Source organism: Mesoplodon mirus (assembly GCF_964341445.2).
Source record: "Mesoplodon mirus genome assembly, chromosome: 2".
Taxonomy (NCBI): domain Eukaryota; kingdom Metazoa; phylum Chordata; class Mammalia; order Artiodactyla; family Ziphiidae; genus Mesoplodon; species Mesoplodon mirus.
In genome coordinates, this window is record NC_138977.1 from 139,922,178 (window position 1) to 139,935,828 (window position 13,651).

At 35.6% G+C, this 13,651-nt stretch overlaps 1 protein-coding gene across 1 annotated transcript in view; it reads right to left on the reverse strand.

Annotated features, from left to right (window-relative positions):
- FAT4 (FAT atypical cadherin 4) overlaps nucleotides 1–13,651 on the reverse strand; it is a 170,625-nt gene that overhangs the window by 40,539 nt on the left and 116,435 nt on the right. Inside the window, exons 7-8 of the mRNA XM_082611324.1 lie at nucleotides 9,532–9,712; nucleotides 1,760–2,010 (exon numbers count right to left, since the gene is read on the reverse strand). Coding sequence (XP_082467450.1) covers nucleotides 1,760–2,010; nucleotides 9,532–9,712 — 432 coding nt within the window. The remainder of the gene's footprint in view (nucleotides 1–1,759; nucleotides 2,011–9,531; nucleotides 9,713–13,651) is intronic.

Here is a 13,651-nt window from a genome sequence, read left to right on the forward strand (position 1 = left end):
CTACTGAATTTAATAATTTTCAGTATGCCTTTGCGAGAAGCACAGGGAAGGGCAATGGCTAATCCTTCCGAATTATAGTTCCTAGGAGAAAAATCTGTACATAACAGAACTTCCAACAAACACAATAATACAGGAGTTCTGCTAAGAACTATGTTTATGGGGGAAAAAATAATTGTCCTATTATGTCTTAAAATATTATTGAATTACCTTTTATGTAATCATGTCAACAAAAATAATATGTTTAAAAAATTACTGTTGATTCCTTATACCCACTGTTTTATAGCAAAATTCTCTTATCTGTGAACTATTCTCATATGGAAATGAAGTGTATATATGTATGTGTGCATACATATATATATATATTAGAACAATTATAAATTACACACACATACATATATGAACAATTATAAAGTACACACACACATATATAAACAATTATGTAGTAAGAAATAAGAACTGAGGAAGAATGGACTCAATTTGGATTCCAAAAGTCAATGCTTGGGATGAGGGCCAATTGGACAGATTGTAGAGGAGATACGCTGAAAAGCTGCCATAAGGACGTGTTTTCGATAAACTTATTCAGAAACCTTTCCCAAACCTGCACTCCTACCCGTAACAGAAGAGTTTGTGACACAAGTGAAAAGTCTCTAATTTAAAAAAGGTCAGTGATTCTGCTTAATTATAATATGTCTAAAGAGGAAAAAAATGTTTAAGCCTTACTCACTTTGTACAGGAGATGTTATATTGCATCACCACACATTGGGTGTGATTAGAATCATGCCTGCCAGCATCATTTCAGCTGAAGGCCATCATCAGGGATTTATGACTCCACTATTGACATTTCCTTTTGATAGAAATTTGGCACAATAATTTATAGATTTTATACTTGCAATTGGTATCAATTAGACCTCAAGTGAATAGATCAAAGATGACTAGAGGAGAAATCCTGTATCCGTTTTTTTTTTTCTAATTAAAAATATCTTAAAGCAAGGAAAATTAATTATGGCCTTTATTTGTATATTTTCCTGTTTCAAAATTCATTTCAAAAATTAGCAATGGCAGATGAGTTGTGTAGTGCCTAAGAGAGTAGGCCATTCCTTGCAAAGAAACAAACAAAATCAAACTAAATTTAAAAGATATGCAGAAAGATAAATACATATTGTCAATATGAAAGTGGTTCATTAACAGCTTCATAGTCATACTAACAGAAGACAAACTTCACTCATCAAAACTAGAGTAAAATATTTATAGTAATAATTAACTAGAAGGATTCCTTCATTAAACCTTTTGAAAACTGATCCATGAAGCATTGAATAAAATATTCATTTTCTACTAAGAAATACAGTTGAAGGACTATTACTTCCCAGATAATGTTTCAGGTGCTCGGATATGGCACGGAAAAAGAGATAATGCCCCTCCTATCAAGGAACACACAAATTACATCTCAGGACAGAACTCTCCTTGACTACAAAGTGAAATCTATTCTAATCTTTAACAATATTCAAGTAAAATTAAGAAACAGCACTAGGAAAGGTGTGGCAATTATAAAACCTTAAATACAATTGGTCTGGGAAGAAAGAATTAATTTGCAAGATTCTATGTTCCTTCAATTTATTTAGGTAAGAGTTGAATTTTAGAGGATTTGTCAACTTTGGCTATATCAGAAATATACACGTAAAAATAACAGCAATGTAATTATAGAAAGTGTCCAATGTATAGTTTTTATTTATCTATGATACCTCCAAGTTGGTTTGGTTACCTGGAAGAGTAGGGGACGGGATGTGTGTGACATACGGGTGATGCTGAAACCTTGGTGGGTTGTCGTTGATGTCAGTCACCGTGACGAGCACACTGGTGGAACTGGAAAGAGGCTCCGGGGATCCAGCATCACTGGCAACAACCACTAAAGTATAATTCTCTTTTGTTTCCCTGTCTAGCAACGCACTGGTGATGATTTGTCCTGTGGATGGGTTGATGGTGAACTGAGAATTTCCACCAATGATCCTATAACTAAAGCAGAGAGCAGACATGGGCATATTTCTTCCAGTTTTAATGCTTCAACATCTATTTACTATAATTTAATGACTGAGGCAGAAATGTCAAGAAAAACATTACAAGTAAGATCACACAACAACGAAAGGATATGGTGAGTTCAAATTTTATGTGAACATCACATTAACAATCTTTATTGTGAGATATCCCATGACCTCAAGCAGGTCCTCACAAGGTTTGTGGGTTTCTTAAATCATGCAAGTCCCCAGAATATACCCAGAAGACTAGTGTGTTTTAAATAAACCAGCCTGAGAGCATAAATCAGGGCCTTGCTCTAATATTGTGGTCAGTGGCCAGGATCACAAATGAACATCTGTTAAATGAATCTAAAAATTATTTTTTCTGCTGTGCACCACAATATACCAGAAAGGTCAGTGGAAGATCTTTTTCTTTAAAGACCAAACACTGTATTTGACACATACTGACTATCAAGAACAACTCAAGAACTGTTAATTTATACAGAGACATTCCTAGTTACTAATTCACTCATTTGCTATTCCTCATATGGCCATGCTGCTTTGCTTTCTTGTAAGGAGACGTATGACATCTTAATGGATATTTTGATGCTAACCAGATTGGTTAGTGGGGAGGAGTTTCCACTGAGAATAGCTTCTCTCTTCTTTCTGAAGAAAAAAGCTGTCTGTATATATTCCTGAGAGGTCAGCTAGGAAAGAAGTAGCTAAGCTTGAAGGTTCAGAAGCTGGCTGTGGTCCATATTTTTTTAAATTGGAGGGTAGCGAGATAATAGACATCTTTAAATGTTTTCTCCTTTATGCCAACAAAGAAGTGCCCTTGTTGGAACTAACTGGTGTTCCTATAGTTTGGTTTGTGTCCATAAAAACATAGCAACAGCAAGTGCCTAATAGAAACAGCAGGAAAAACCTTGCATTGCAGCCAGTGCACATTTCTCCTATGAAGTTCATCATTTAAAACAAACATTTCAGCATCTTCATCCTTTTTATAGACATAATGAACCGTTGGGAGCTATTTAAAAAAAATAGAAGTTCTATAAAATGAGAGCTAAATAGAAAAAGAATAAAGAAGGAATTTGATTGAGAAATGATTTTAATATTGATAAACTACTTGGTATCACTCAGATTTGAACATCCTTTGACACACCCACATGCCACGATCAGGAGTGAGAACAGCACTGACTATATTTCCTGGACCAGAAATGACTCTTTACAAAGTGTAATTACTATGCTTACACAGTAGAAGATATCTATTCCCTTTATCAAAATAAAAATAACAAAGGTTTGTAAATGATTTCTCAAAGTTAGAAATTCAGGACTCATGAAATAATCATATTGCCTTACCTTTTGGAGAAAGTCTGTAAACACCTGGATTATGAGAATTATGTGATTTTACTTTGGGAAACTTTGCTTCTATCGGTAGGTGTAGAAATGACCAAATAACTTAACAGGGGTTGGAACAAGTGCTTCATAGTGCCACAAGCTTTCTTACAGCTTTATGACAGCAAAGGTCAGGGTTCACTCAAATATTTGTTCCCTTAAGCATTCACAAATAAAAATAAGAAGGTTGCAAAATGTATGTAAATTTGATTTGGATGCTTTGTATATGAGAAGACCATGGTATATTAGAATGAACAATGTGTTGAAAGGCAAATGATGTGAGTTCTGGCCCAGGTTGAACTAAATAATCCATAGAGGAACTCTGTACTATAAATTCTTATTCTTTATTTTATGCTATTGCACATATGATTGTCTGTTTAAAAGTAGGTAATATATTTATTATTTTTAAAAATTAAAGAATAAAAGTGTATCAGTGTATTTTAAATATGATATATTCTTTAATATCTCACAATATCTATAATACCAGTTTCAATCAAATTTATTCTTGTAAGTTACAAAAAGAAAGAGATAAAAGAAACATAGGGGACAATATAAATGGATGGACTGCTGAGATCACATGCCCAGGTTTTCCCCACTTGTATTATTTGAGTCTTGTTTCACTTCTCATCCTTTCATGCATCTCTCTCCTGCTTCTCTGGTCCACATTAATTTCTTTTAAGGTTATGAACTTAGATCAAGTCTTGTGCTACCTTCTTAACAGCTAAACACCTACACTGTTCTTTACAACTTTGTGGCATCTTACTGTGTTCTTAGTGTGCACCTAGCAGACTACAAGGCATTTTATATATGCTCTCATTTAAGCCTCAGAACAATCCTAACAGTTTGGTTTTGTACTACATTTTTTTATCGATGAGGAATCTGAGTCTAAGGGAGGCTAATCTAATTGCACAGAGAAACATGAAATCTATAAATGGTACATGGAGACTTTGAACTTCTGTCTTTATGACTTCAACATGCACCTTTTCCGTTATCCTACAGTAGATGGAAGGTGAGACACAGCGTGGGGGGATGTGGGTGAGACAAGGCACACTGTAGCTCTTGCTAAGGCCAAAAGGGACTCTTGCTCAGGTTTGTTGATGTAGAATCAGTTTACAATGATTTAGTTCAAGGCAAATCACCAAGGTGTTAATTTTTTTTCTGACTCAAGAAATTACTGTTTCAAATTACTGGCATAAACTGATCATTATTATCTAAAATCTAAATCAACTGTTGTTGCATGTGTAAAGCTGAAATATCCCCATTTGATTTTTTGAAACTTTTTTACCTCTTCCTGAGATTTGTTATGGTCATAAGGCACTGCACTGTGGGCTGCTAAAATACAGTGATTTAGTGATAGTTTAGAAACTGGACTTTGGAACACAGTTCCCTTGGACATGAATTTTGATCTCATTCAAGTACTTAAATTCATAAAGTTTCTTAGCCTTTCTAAGTCTTCTCTATCTATAAAGTATTATACATATATGTATTCCTTTCATTTGATAGTTTTGAGCATCAACTGTAATTTCTTTTGAAAAGCACTTGGCAGAGTAATTAGTATGTGACAACAATTCAAAGTTTAGGTTTATACACGTAACAGTATATATATGTACATAATTATAATAATCTATTATATATAATCTCTTATAATCCATCTTTAGGTAAATGGATGAACTAATAGAGACATGGATAAATAGGTAAAAAAATTCTGTGCTCAAGCTTATACCCTAGATGGAAGAAAGACACATGGAAAAGTAAATACAAAACCAGGCAGGGGCTTCCCTGGTGGCGCAGTGGTTGAGAGTCCGCCTGCCGATGCAGGGGACACGGGTTCGTGCCCCAGTACGGGAGGATCCCACATGCCGCGAAGCGGCTGGGCCCATGAGCCATGGCCGCAGAGCCTGTGCGTCCGGAGCCTGTGCTCCGCAACGGGAGAGACCACAACAGTGAGAGTCCCACGTACCGCAAAAAAAAAAAAAAAAAAAAAAAAAAAAAAACAGGCAGTATGTTTAAGTGCTATGAAATTGCTCAGAGACATTGTTTCGGGAATTCAGAAGAAAAAGAGATCACTTTTGGTAGAAAAGCCTTTCTTGGAGAAATGTAAATTTAGGCTAAATCTTAAAGAGGTTACCCACCTTACAATAGTATCGTAAAGGGAGAATGAAGGTATTTTAGGCTAGGAGTCAACATTTTTTTTTTTTTTCTGTAAAGGACCAGTTAGTAAATATTTTCAGCTCTTTAGGCCATCAGATCTCTGTTGCAACACTCAACTTGCTGTTTTAATGCAAAAGCAGCCACAGACAATACGTACCTGAATGGGCATGGCTATTTTTCAGTAACACTTTATTTACAAAACTAGGCACTGGGTCTTATTTGGCTTGCAGGCTGCTGTTTGCAGAAACCTGGTCTAGGATATAGAAGGATTTGAACAGAGCCATAATGCTTGGAAAAGCACAGGTCCTTTTCCCAGGAGCAGGAAGTGATCCAGTGAGGCTGAAAGTTTGGCTATACATTTGTACAGCATAAGCTTGGAAAGATTCTGGGGCTGTTTAAGGAGTGGCTGGAATATGCAGACTGGGCGTTATGCCCTAGGCAAACTGGAAGTTGAAAGAGTTTGAAGAGGGGGGAGTATCGTTAAAGCTGAGCCACTGAGCTAGCTGTTTCATGTTACTGCCATTTTCCTTTCATTCACTAACTCAGGCTTTGCTTTATCCAAATCACTTTCTACAACCCTGAGAGAGGAATCATCATAAAATGTAAACTAATCATGTTACTGCCCACCTTAAAACATTTCAGCTGTTTCTCCCACTAGACACAGAAAGAAATGTGAATTTTCTCCTGTGGTATACAAGGCCCATTCCTAACACACAACAACCATACTGAAGAGCTTTGTTTTTCTGATGCTATGTTTTTGCAAAGATTTGGCTTTTCACCTGTTACTGTCTGCCTAGAATGCCTTTCATCCCTTGTTTGTCCATAAGCAACTCCTCTGTCTTTCCAAAATTCATCAGTTACTTGAAGCTTATACTTATTTCTTCAGGTATCACTGAGTATGCTGTTCTTTCCACACATTCTGTGTTTAAACTATACTTGTTACAAGGTACTATAATTGCAATATTGCAAAATTACCTTCTATATTAAAGTGTACTTATTAGAACTGAAGTGCTTAACTCCTCAGAACTTAACAAAGTATCTGGGACATTGTAAGGGCTCCAAGATTATACAGGATCGTGTAGTATATAGATTGGAAGGATTAGAAACCAGAGTCAGGAAAGTAAGTTAATTTTTATTATAATAGTCCAGGCATGATGTAATTATGGACTGAACTAGGGTCTTGGCAGGAGGGATGCACAGAAAAGAATGAGTGCCAGAGGCATTAGGAAAGAAGAAACATGAAAACTTGTCCACTGAATGAGCGTAGAGAGAGAGGATGACTGTTAGCCATCAAGATGGGAGGACGAAGAAGGCAAGGCAACATCATTAAAAGAGAGCAGTACATCAAGATGAGAAACAGAAAAGTTTAGGAGTTTCTGATATATTGTCCTTGTGACTTCTACCTCTGCATAGAAGTGCCTCCTAGAGAGTTTTAAAGATGGGAGGGAATCTCCAGGATGGAGTCAGAGCTGATACAACAGGTTTAGAGGTTTTCTGTCTAGTTTTCTGGGTAAGTTTTATCATGGCTGCAGCCATGGAAATGGATGATTCTCTACTCTCTCTCTCTTTTACTCTTTTTCTCTCTCTTTCTCTCTCTCTCTCTCACACACACATACACACACATGTGGGAAAATAAAGAAAGGAAAGAAAAGGTCTGAGAAGAAATGCTATGGCGAATGTCCAAATTTCTTTGGAGAGATAGAAAGAGGGGATACAGAAGGCAAATTAGAAGGTGTGGTCAGAGATGCAGGATGAGAAATAAGAAATAACATTTACACAGGCATTGAGGAGAAAAAAAAAATGCCAATAAGAAAGGCTGACCTGTGGTGCAAATATTGCAAAAGGCAAAGGAAAATAAAGACTCAGAAATCACTGGGCTTGATAACTTTCAGTAGAATCTTCGAATAGTTTTTTTTGGTAAAGCAATGGAGGAGAAAGACTGAGAGATTTTCAAGAATAAATGGTCAGAGAAAACTTTGAGGCAGTAACCCACTCTCTCAAAAATATGGTGTGAAAAATGTGCATAAAAGCAGCAGTTGTAAAGAATACTAGGGTCATTCATTTAATGCATTTATATAGGTGCCAGTCACTATTATGTTGTAGACGTTTTTCAAGGAAGAATATATTAGGAATAAAATAGATATTAGAATGATGAAAAGAAAAAAAAAACGAGTATAAAGTTAGTGACTTTCGTGTCCCAATAATGTGTTAGAGACATTTGCACATATTAACTGATTCCATATATGATACTTGGCACCTAGTAATTGGTCAATATATATTTAATTCTCACAGATTTTGAAAGTAGCAATTCTTAACTCCACTTTTACTGGTGGATACACTGAGCCTTAGAGACACTAAAATAACTTTCCTAAGTCATGCAAGTAAATAAAGGAACCAGAGCTCAATACCAGATATTCTGAGCATTTCTATAGGGATAAAGGTATGATCAAGGAAAGAAGGATTACTTGAAGATCCAGAGCAAAATATAGTAACTGTTGAATTAATGATTTGAGGGAAATCGAATGGGATGGGATTAGGAGCACAGAGAAAGGGATTTGCCTTTGAATGTCAACCCTGTTGATACAGTTTTGTGACTTTCTCCAATGTTATGACATAAAAGAATTAAAAGCGAGGTTTTGAATGGAGATTTGGTCAGTTGGGGAAAAAAAGGAATATATTTCTATAAGAGCTAAATTCTGGAATGGGTGTCTGGGAAACAAAGATATAAACTAGATAAAGATATAAACTAGATAAGCTAGTAATTAATGCAGGCTGGTTTACTAGAAGGGAAAATATTAAAAGTTATGTAAAGTGTTTAACTCAAAATAAGTATTCCATCCATTAAAATGCATAACTTGATCAAACTGGTAGAAAGAAGAACATAAATAAATATTTTTTGGGTAACTGCTGTGTAAAAGATCGTGTTAGACCATATGGGAAAATTAATATCACATATAAAAGGTTGTGCTTTTAGAGAGTCCATCAGTAGTTGGGTAAATGACTTAAATGTGTAATACTTAAATAGTCAGTATAAAAATTGATACATAAAAGCTCTGTTAACCAGAGGAAAAAGTGGATTTTCTCCAGGATTCCATGAATAGCAAGGAGTGATTAACATCCAAAATATATATTCCATTAAAAATATATCAAGCCAGAGTAAATAAGATTTAGGTTGGCATAACAACTTACTATTCTGTGAAAATATTTTTCATTTAAGTTGTAATAATTGTCTGTCAATTTAAAGTGAACATAATAGTTTTTTGCAAGACAAAAATGGCATGTATTTTTATCATATCTGACTATATGATGGCACAGTCATTTGAAGACTTTTCACCGATGGGTTTTATCCTGGGGACTCTTGACTGGCCATGGTTGCTTTGACAAAGAAAGTATTATGGAAGTGATCCTATGCCGTTTTAAGGCCTGGCCTTTAAGAGCATTAGCAGCTTTCACCTGAGGTCCTTGTAACCCAGAGGTTCTTCTACCATATAAAGAAGTCCAACTACCCTGCTGAAGAACCACACTGAGAAGCTCTGAGACCGCATGATCAGAGAAGGGGTGCAACTGCGCCTAAAGTTCCAGCCATCCCTGCCAAGCCACCAGGCATGCGAGTGAAGCCATCTTGGACCCTCTAGGACACAGTCACCAGGTAAATACCATAAGTGACACTAGTCAACCACAAGAAGCAGAAGAATCTCCCACTGACCTGTGCCCTAATCCCTCAACTACAAAATAATGAGATACAATAAAAATATAAATAAAATTAATAAGAAAAAAATTTAGAACAATACATAAAATCATTATTGTTTTAATCCTAATTTTAGGCATAGTTGGTTATTCAGCAATAGATAACCACAATTGGGCTATGAGTTAATGCTACAGAATTTTAGCAAAATGAAGCATTGTGTGCATTTAGTCCAAAGACTAATGTTTAATGAGAAAAATAATTAAAATTTACAAAGGAAAATGTACTGACCTGATAACTGCATTTGTTGAAGCATCAGCATCTGAGGCATTTACCAATAAAACATCTGTCCCAGTTGGGTCATCTTCAGGAATTGTTGTGAAATACATTTTACTGGCAAAAGTGGGGACATTGTCATTGACGTCATCCACAATGACATTGATAGTTCCAGTTCCGGTCAGGGCAGGGGATCCTAGAAGGAAAAGAAAATCAAGTCTTAATGTTCATAAATAACAAAAATAATAGCAAACTTAACAATTAGCTGTGGACAGAACTACGGAAGAGAATTTAGAAAACATCCCAAAGTAAAATTTGTGAACACATAGGCAAGTGATTGAGTGGTTTTTAGTGTTGTTACAAGAAAAAAATATTTTTATTCAGGGACTAGTATTCCAACTCTTTCCTAGTGATACTGCACAAAAGGAATACGTCAACCTCTTATTCTATTTTAAAGGTGCTGATTCAGCAATGCAGAACACAACAATATCATTTAAATGCCACAAAAGAGGCACTTACAGTAAAATAGCTCAAGCCAGATTTGGAGAATACCACTGGGCCTGGAATAACTGGCCAGCTGACAGGGCAGAGTTAAAAACTGTATTCCTAGATGTGACTCTCAATGCTATTGTCAACAAAATTCAACTGGGCTTCTGAGGCCTTTAAATCCCCTTTTCTGTACTAACCAATATTTGTTTGAAGAAAGCTTCAAGTTAACATCAAAACTCTAATCTTCCACTTGCTGGAAATAACACTATGTCAGTGAGCTGACTTGAAATCATTTTTATTGCATGTATTTAATATTTAAGGTAAATGTGAAACAATTCATTTTTATTTCCTGTTCCAGTTCCGTTATCAGCATATAGTGAAAACCTAGCATTTAACAAAATCTTGGAGTGCACGGTCTGTACTACACAAGGTTAACAGACTCTTTATGGTGAAGATCAGATGACATATTTGGTTAGACTCTGTGGGTTGTCCCACAGGTAAATGGCAAATCATCTGTCCTTAGTTGTGTTTTCAAAATCAGTTTTCAAACTTTAGTTTCTCTAAATAGAAATAATGAAAGTCTGTTTAACTGTATTTATATACAATAAAATAAAGCCCTGGATACTCTCACTTTCTGTTGAAGATACTATTCTTTCTCCCATAAAATTATCTCTTGTTAAATGAAGTTTAAATTCTACTTATTTCCAGTACTCAACATTTTGTAAATAAAACCATTCATTCACTCGCTCATTTGTTTCTCTGTAAAATGTTTATGGATTAACTCTTTAGTATCAGGATGGTGTTGAGATTCACAGCCTTCCAATATTATTTTTTTCATAATAATATTCTAGTGATTTGCTAGTATATCCTTACTACTATTCAAACTTTTTCCTATTAGATTGTTATTACTGATGGCATAGTACCAATCTGCTTTTATGCTCAAATGTATAGGAACCAAAATCAACAGACTAGAAAATTACAGAATGCAGTGGTTTTGGTCATCTGGTATTTTTGTGCTCTATGTAAGGAAGCTCAAATTCTATGTTAGATAAAAAATGTGTAAGACCACTTGAACTGGACAGTGTAATGAGGCATGATTACTTCCCGGAAACCTATGCAATTAAATTTAGGCTGCAAGCTGATCTTTGTTGCCATATATATCCTTCTCCATGACATAATTTTTATTAAGCATTCCATTTACATTAACATATTTTTAAATTCATGACTGCAGAAATCCTACTTTTTAGGTGTTTGATTTTACATTAAAGGAAGGAAAACTAGTTCTCACTTTTTGCTTTTTTTTGTATAATCGACTACAAATGTTAAAATACTGTAATTGCTTTTTTACTCGTCACTTAAACAATGGTAGGCTGATGTCACAAACATTTCACACCCAGAATAGATCTGGAAGTATTATAAACACTGAAGAAGCACATTAAAATAATACTTTTAAAATTTCACTCAACATATTAATAATGATAATTGCAAATATTTAGTGAGTCTTTAGGTATTCAAATACTGGTTGAAGAAGTTTACTTGCATTGTCTAATCTTCATAAGTTAGTAAGACTCTTATCTTCATTTTATATATAAGTAAACTGAGAGAAAGGCTGAGCAACGTTTTTAGGGCCACAGACTTAGTGAGGAATGGAGCTGGGATTTGACTTGAATGCGAAGCTGTTGACCACTGGCAAAAAGCCATAAGGTGTTAGCAGCTGGACAGGTACTGCTCAGTGAGATGCTCTGGGACCCTGGGCAAGCCGATCCCCGAGAACAGCACGAGGCACAAGCTAGAGAAAAAGGTCCATCTGTGAGGGACCCTAGCTATTGTCGAGGCTGTTAGTGGAGCATTTGGAGACATCAGTCTAGTCATGAATTTTGAATTTTTCATAGCACATGTTAAAACCAAAATCAATTTTTCTGGGGTATTATTTTTGGCCAATGTTTGGCCTAAAGCTCTTGAATGTGTTTAATTACATACAGTTTGATGAAATGGAAGTTAATGATGTGAATGATGTTAGTATTTCTCCCACTGGCTGCATTAAAAAAATTAACTAGAGGATATCTGTGCTTTTGTGTGGACAGAAGGGGACATCATGGTAAGGAGGCTGTACATCTGATGAATTGAGAGAAGGGATAACTAAATCAATGTCCCAGAGGACATGAAGGGCTCTTTTATCCCTTTTATTGACATTGTACTCCACTCACTAAATCTGTCTCCTTATATGCAAAATGGGAATAATGAAAATAGAACCTACCTCAAAAGAGGTGTTGAGGGGAGTGTAACATGTTTAGGATAGTGCCTGGTACATAGTTAAAACGTATTCTATAGTACTCTTTGTTGTTGTACTTGTTTTAGAAACAAAAATTGGAACACTGACCTTTAAAAGGTCCATTTTTAATCCTACAGATTTCTGTGTCATAGTTCTCAGGATTTTTGTTCCTCCACAAACCTTTCAAGTCAATCCTATGATAATATTATTCAGGAAAAGATTCTGAATCATTCTTTTCTTTTAATGATTTTTTTTGTAGTTATAAGTATATGAGATACTTAGCTTTCAAAACTTTCACAGCGTTGTGGAAGATGTTGAATTGAAAGTTTAAAAATGCAAAATCTAAAAATTTACAGTGAGAGTTTAAAGAAGACCTGAATATATCTGATATGCTCTCTAATCAACAGTGTTTAAACTTGTTAAGAAATAACACAGTACTGCCAAACAAAGGTTTCATCTTCGGTATTCTAAAGTGTCTGATGACACACATATGGAAAACCTCATAAAATGATGACTAGCTCATTTGGTCAGGAATATGTGATTTCTTTCCTTGTCTATAAATGACATAAATATTGTTGCTGATGTGTTTTCTGAATTAGTAAGCAAAAAGAACAAAACTTACCCAGGAAAATATTCAGCAAGTTCAATCTCCATACCAGAGAATAATTTTTTCACAAGATCTTAAAAGTGCACCAGCAACAACAGATGGGCCTGGCTTGAGAAATGGCCCCATAGGTAATCCCAGATCCACATGGGACATCTTCTTAAGACAAGAACCATGCCCAGAGTCCCCTTTTCTCTTCTTATTAGCATCCACAGCCCACTTTCAAAGCACTTGGGGGTTCTTCTCTTCTTATTTTCTTCAAGAATTGATAGAGTGAAGCACAATCTCTACAGCGGCCTCACTTTCTTGTTGCCCCAGGGGATGGGCACGAAGGTCTTATTTACTTTTTAAAGTTTTACAAGGAAACTTCACAAAGACTACATTTCTAAGTCTTTTACTGAGATTTAACTTACTCCAAACTCTGCCTCCAATATTTTTCATTTATTCTTGGGGATGGGGCATTCCATCACACACCTCACTCCAGCCTCAGACTTGTCCACTATAACAGGAGCTCCACAAGGCCCTTCCTCTCAGCTTTAGGCAGGGAGATGAAATCAAGGGACAAAATGCAGCAATGCCCCTGAATTTCAAGTGAGTAAGCCTCATCTCTACACACTCTTCTCAGATGAAGGACAAAAGTTGCCTAGTCTTTGGTCCACACAGATTTTAGTGCTTCCTCATCTCCTAATGGAATGATGAAGTCTTGTTTTTGTTGTTGTTCTTGTTACTTTTCTGTGTTTGTTTGCTTGTTTTTGAACCCTTCCTCTTAA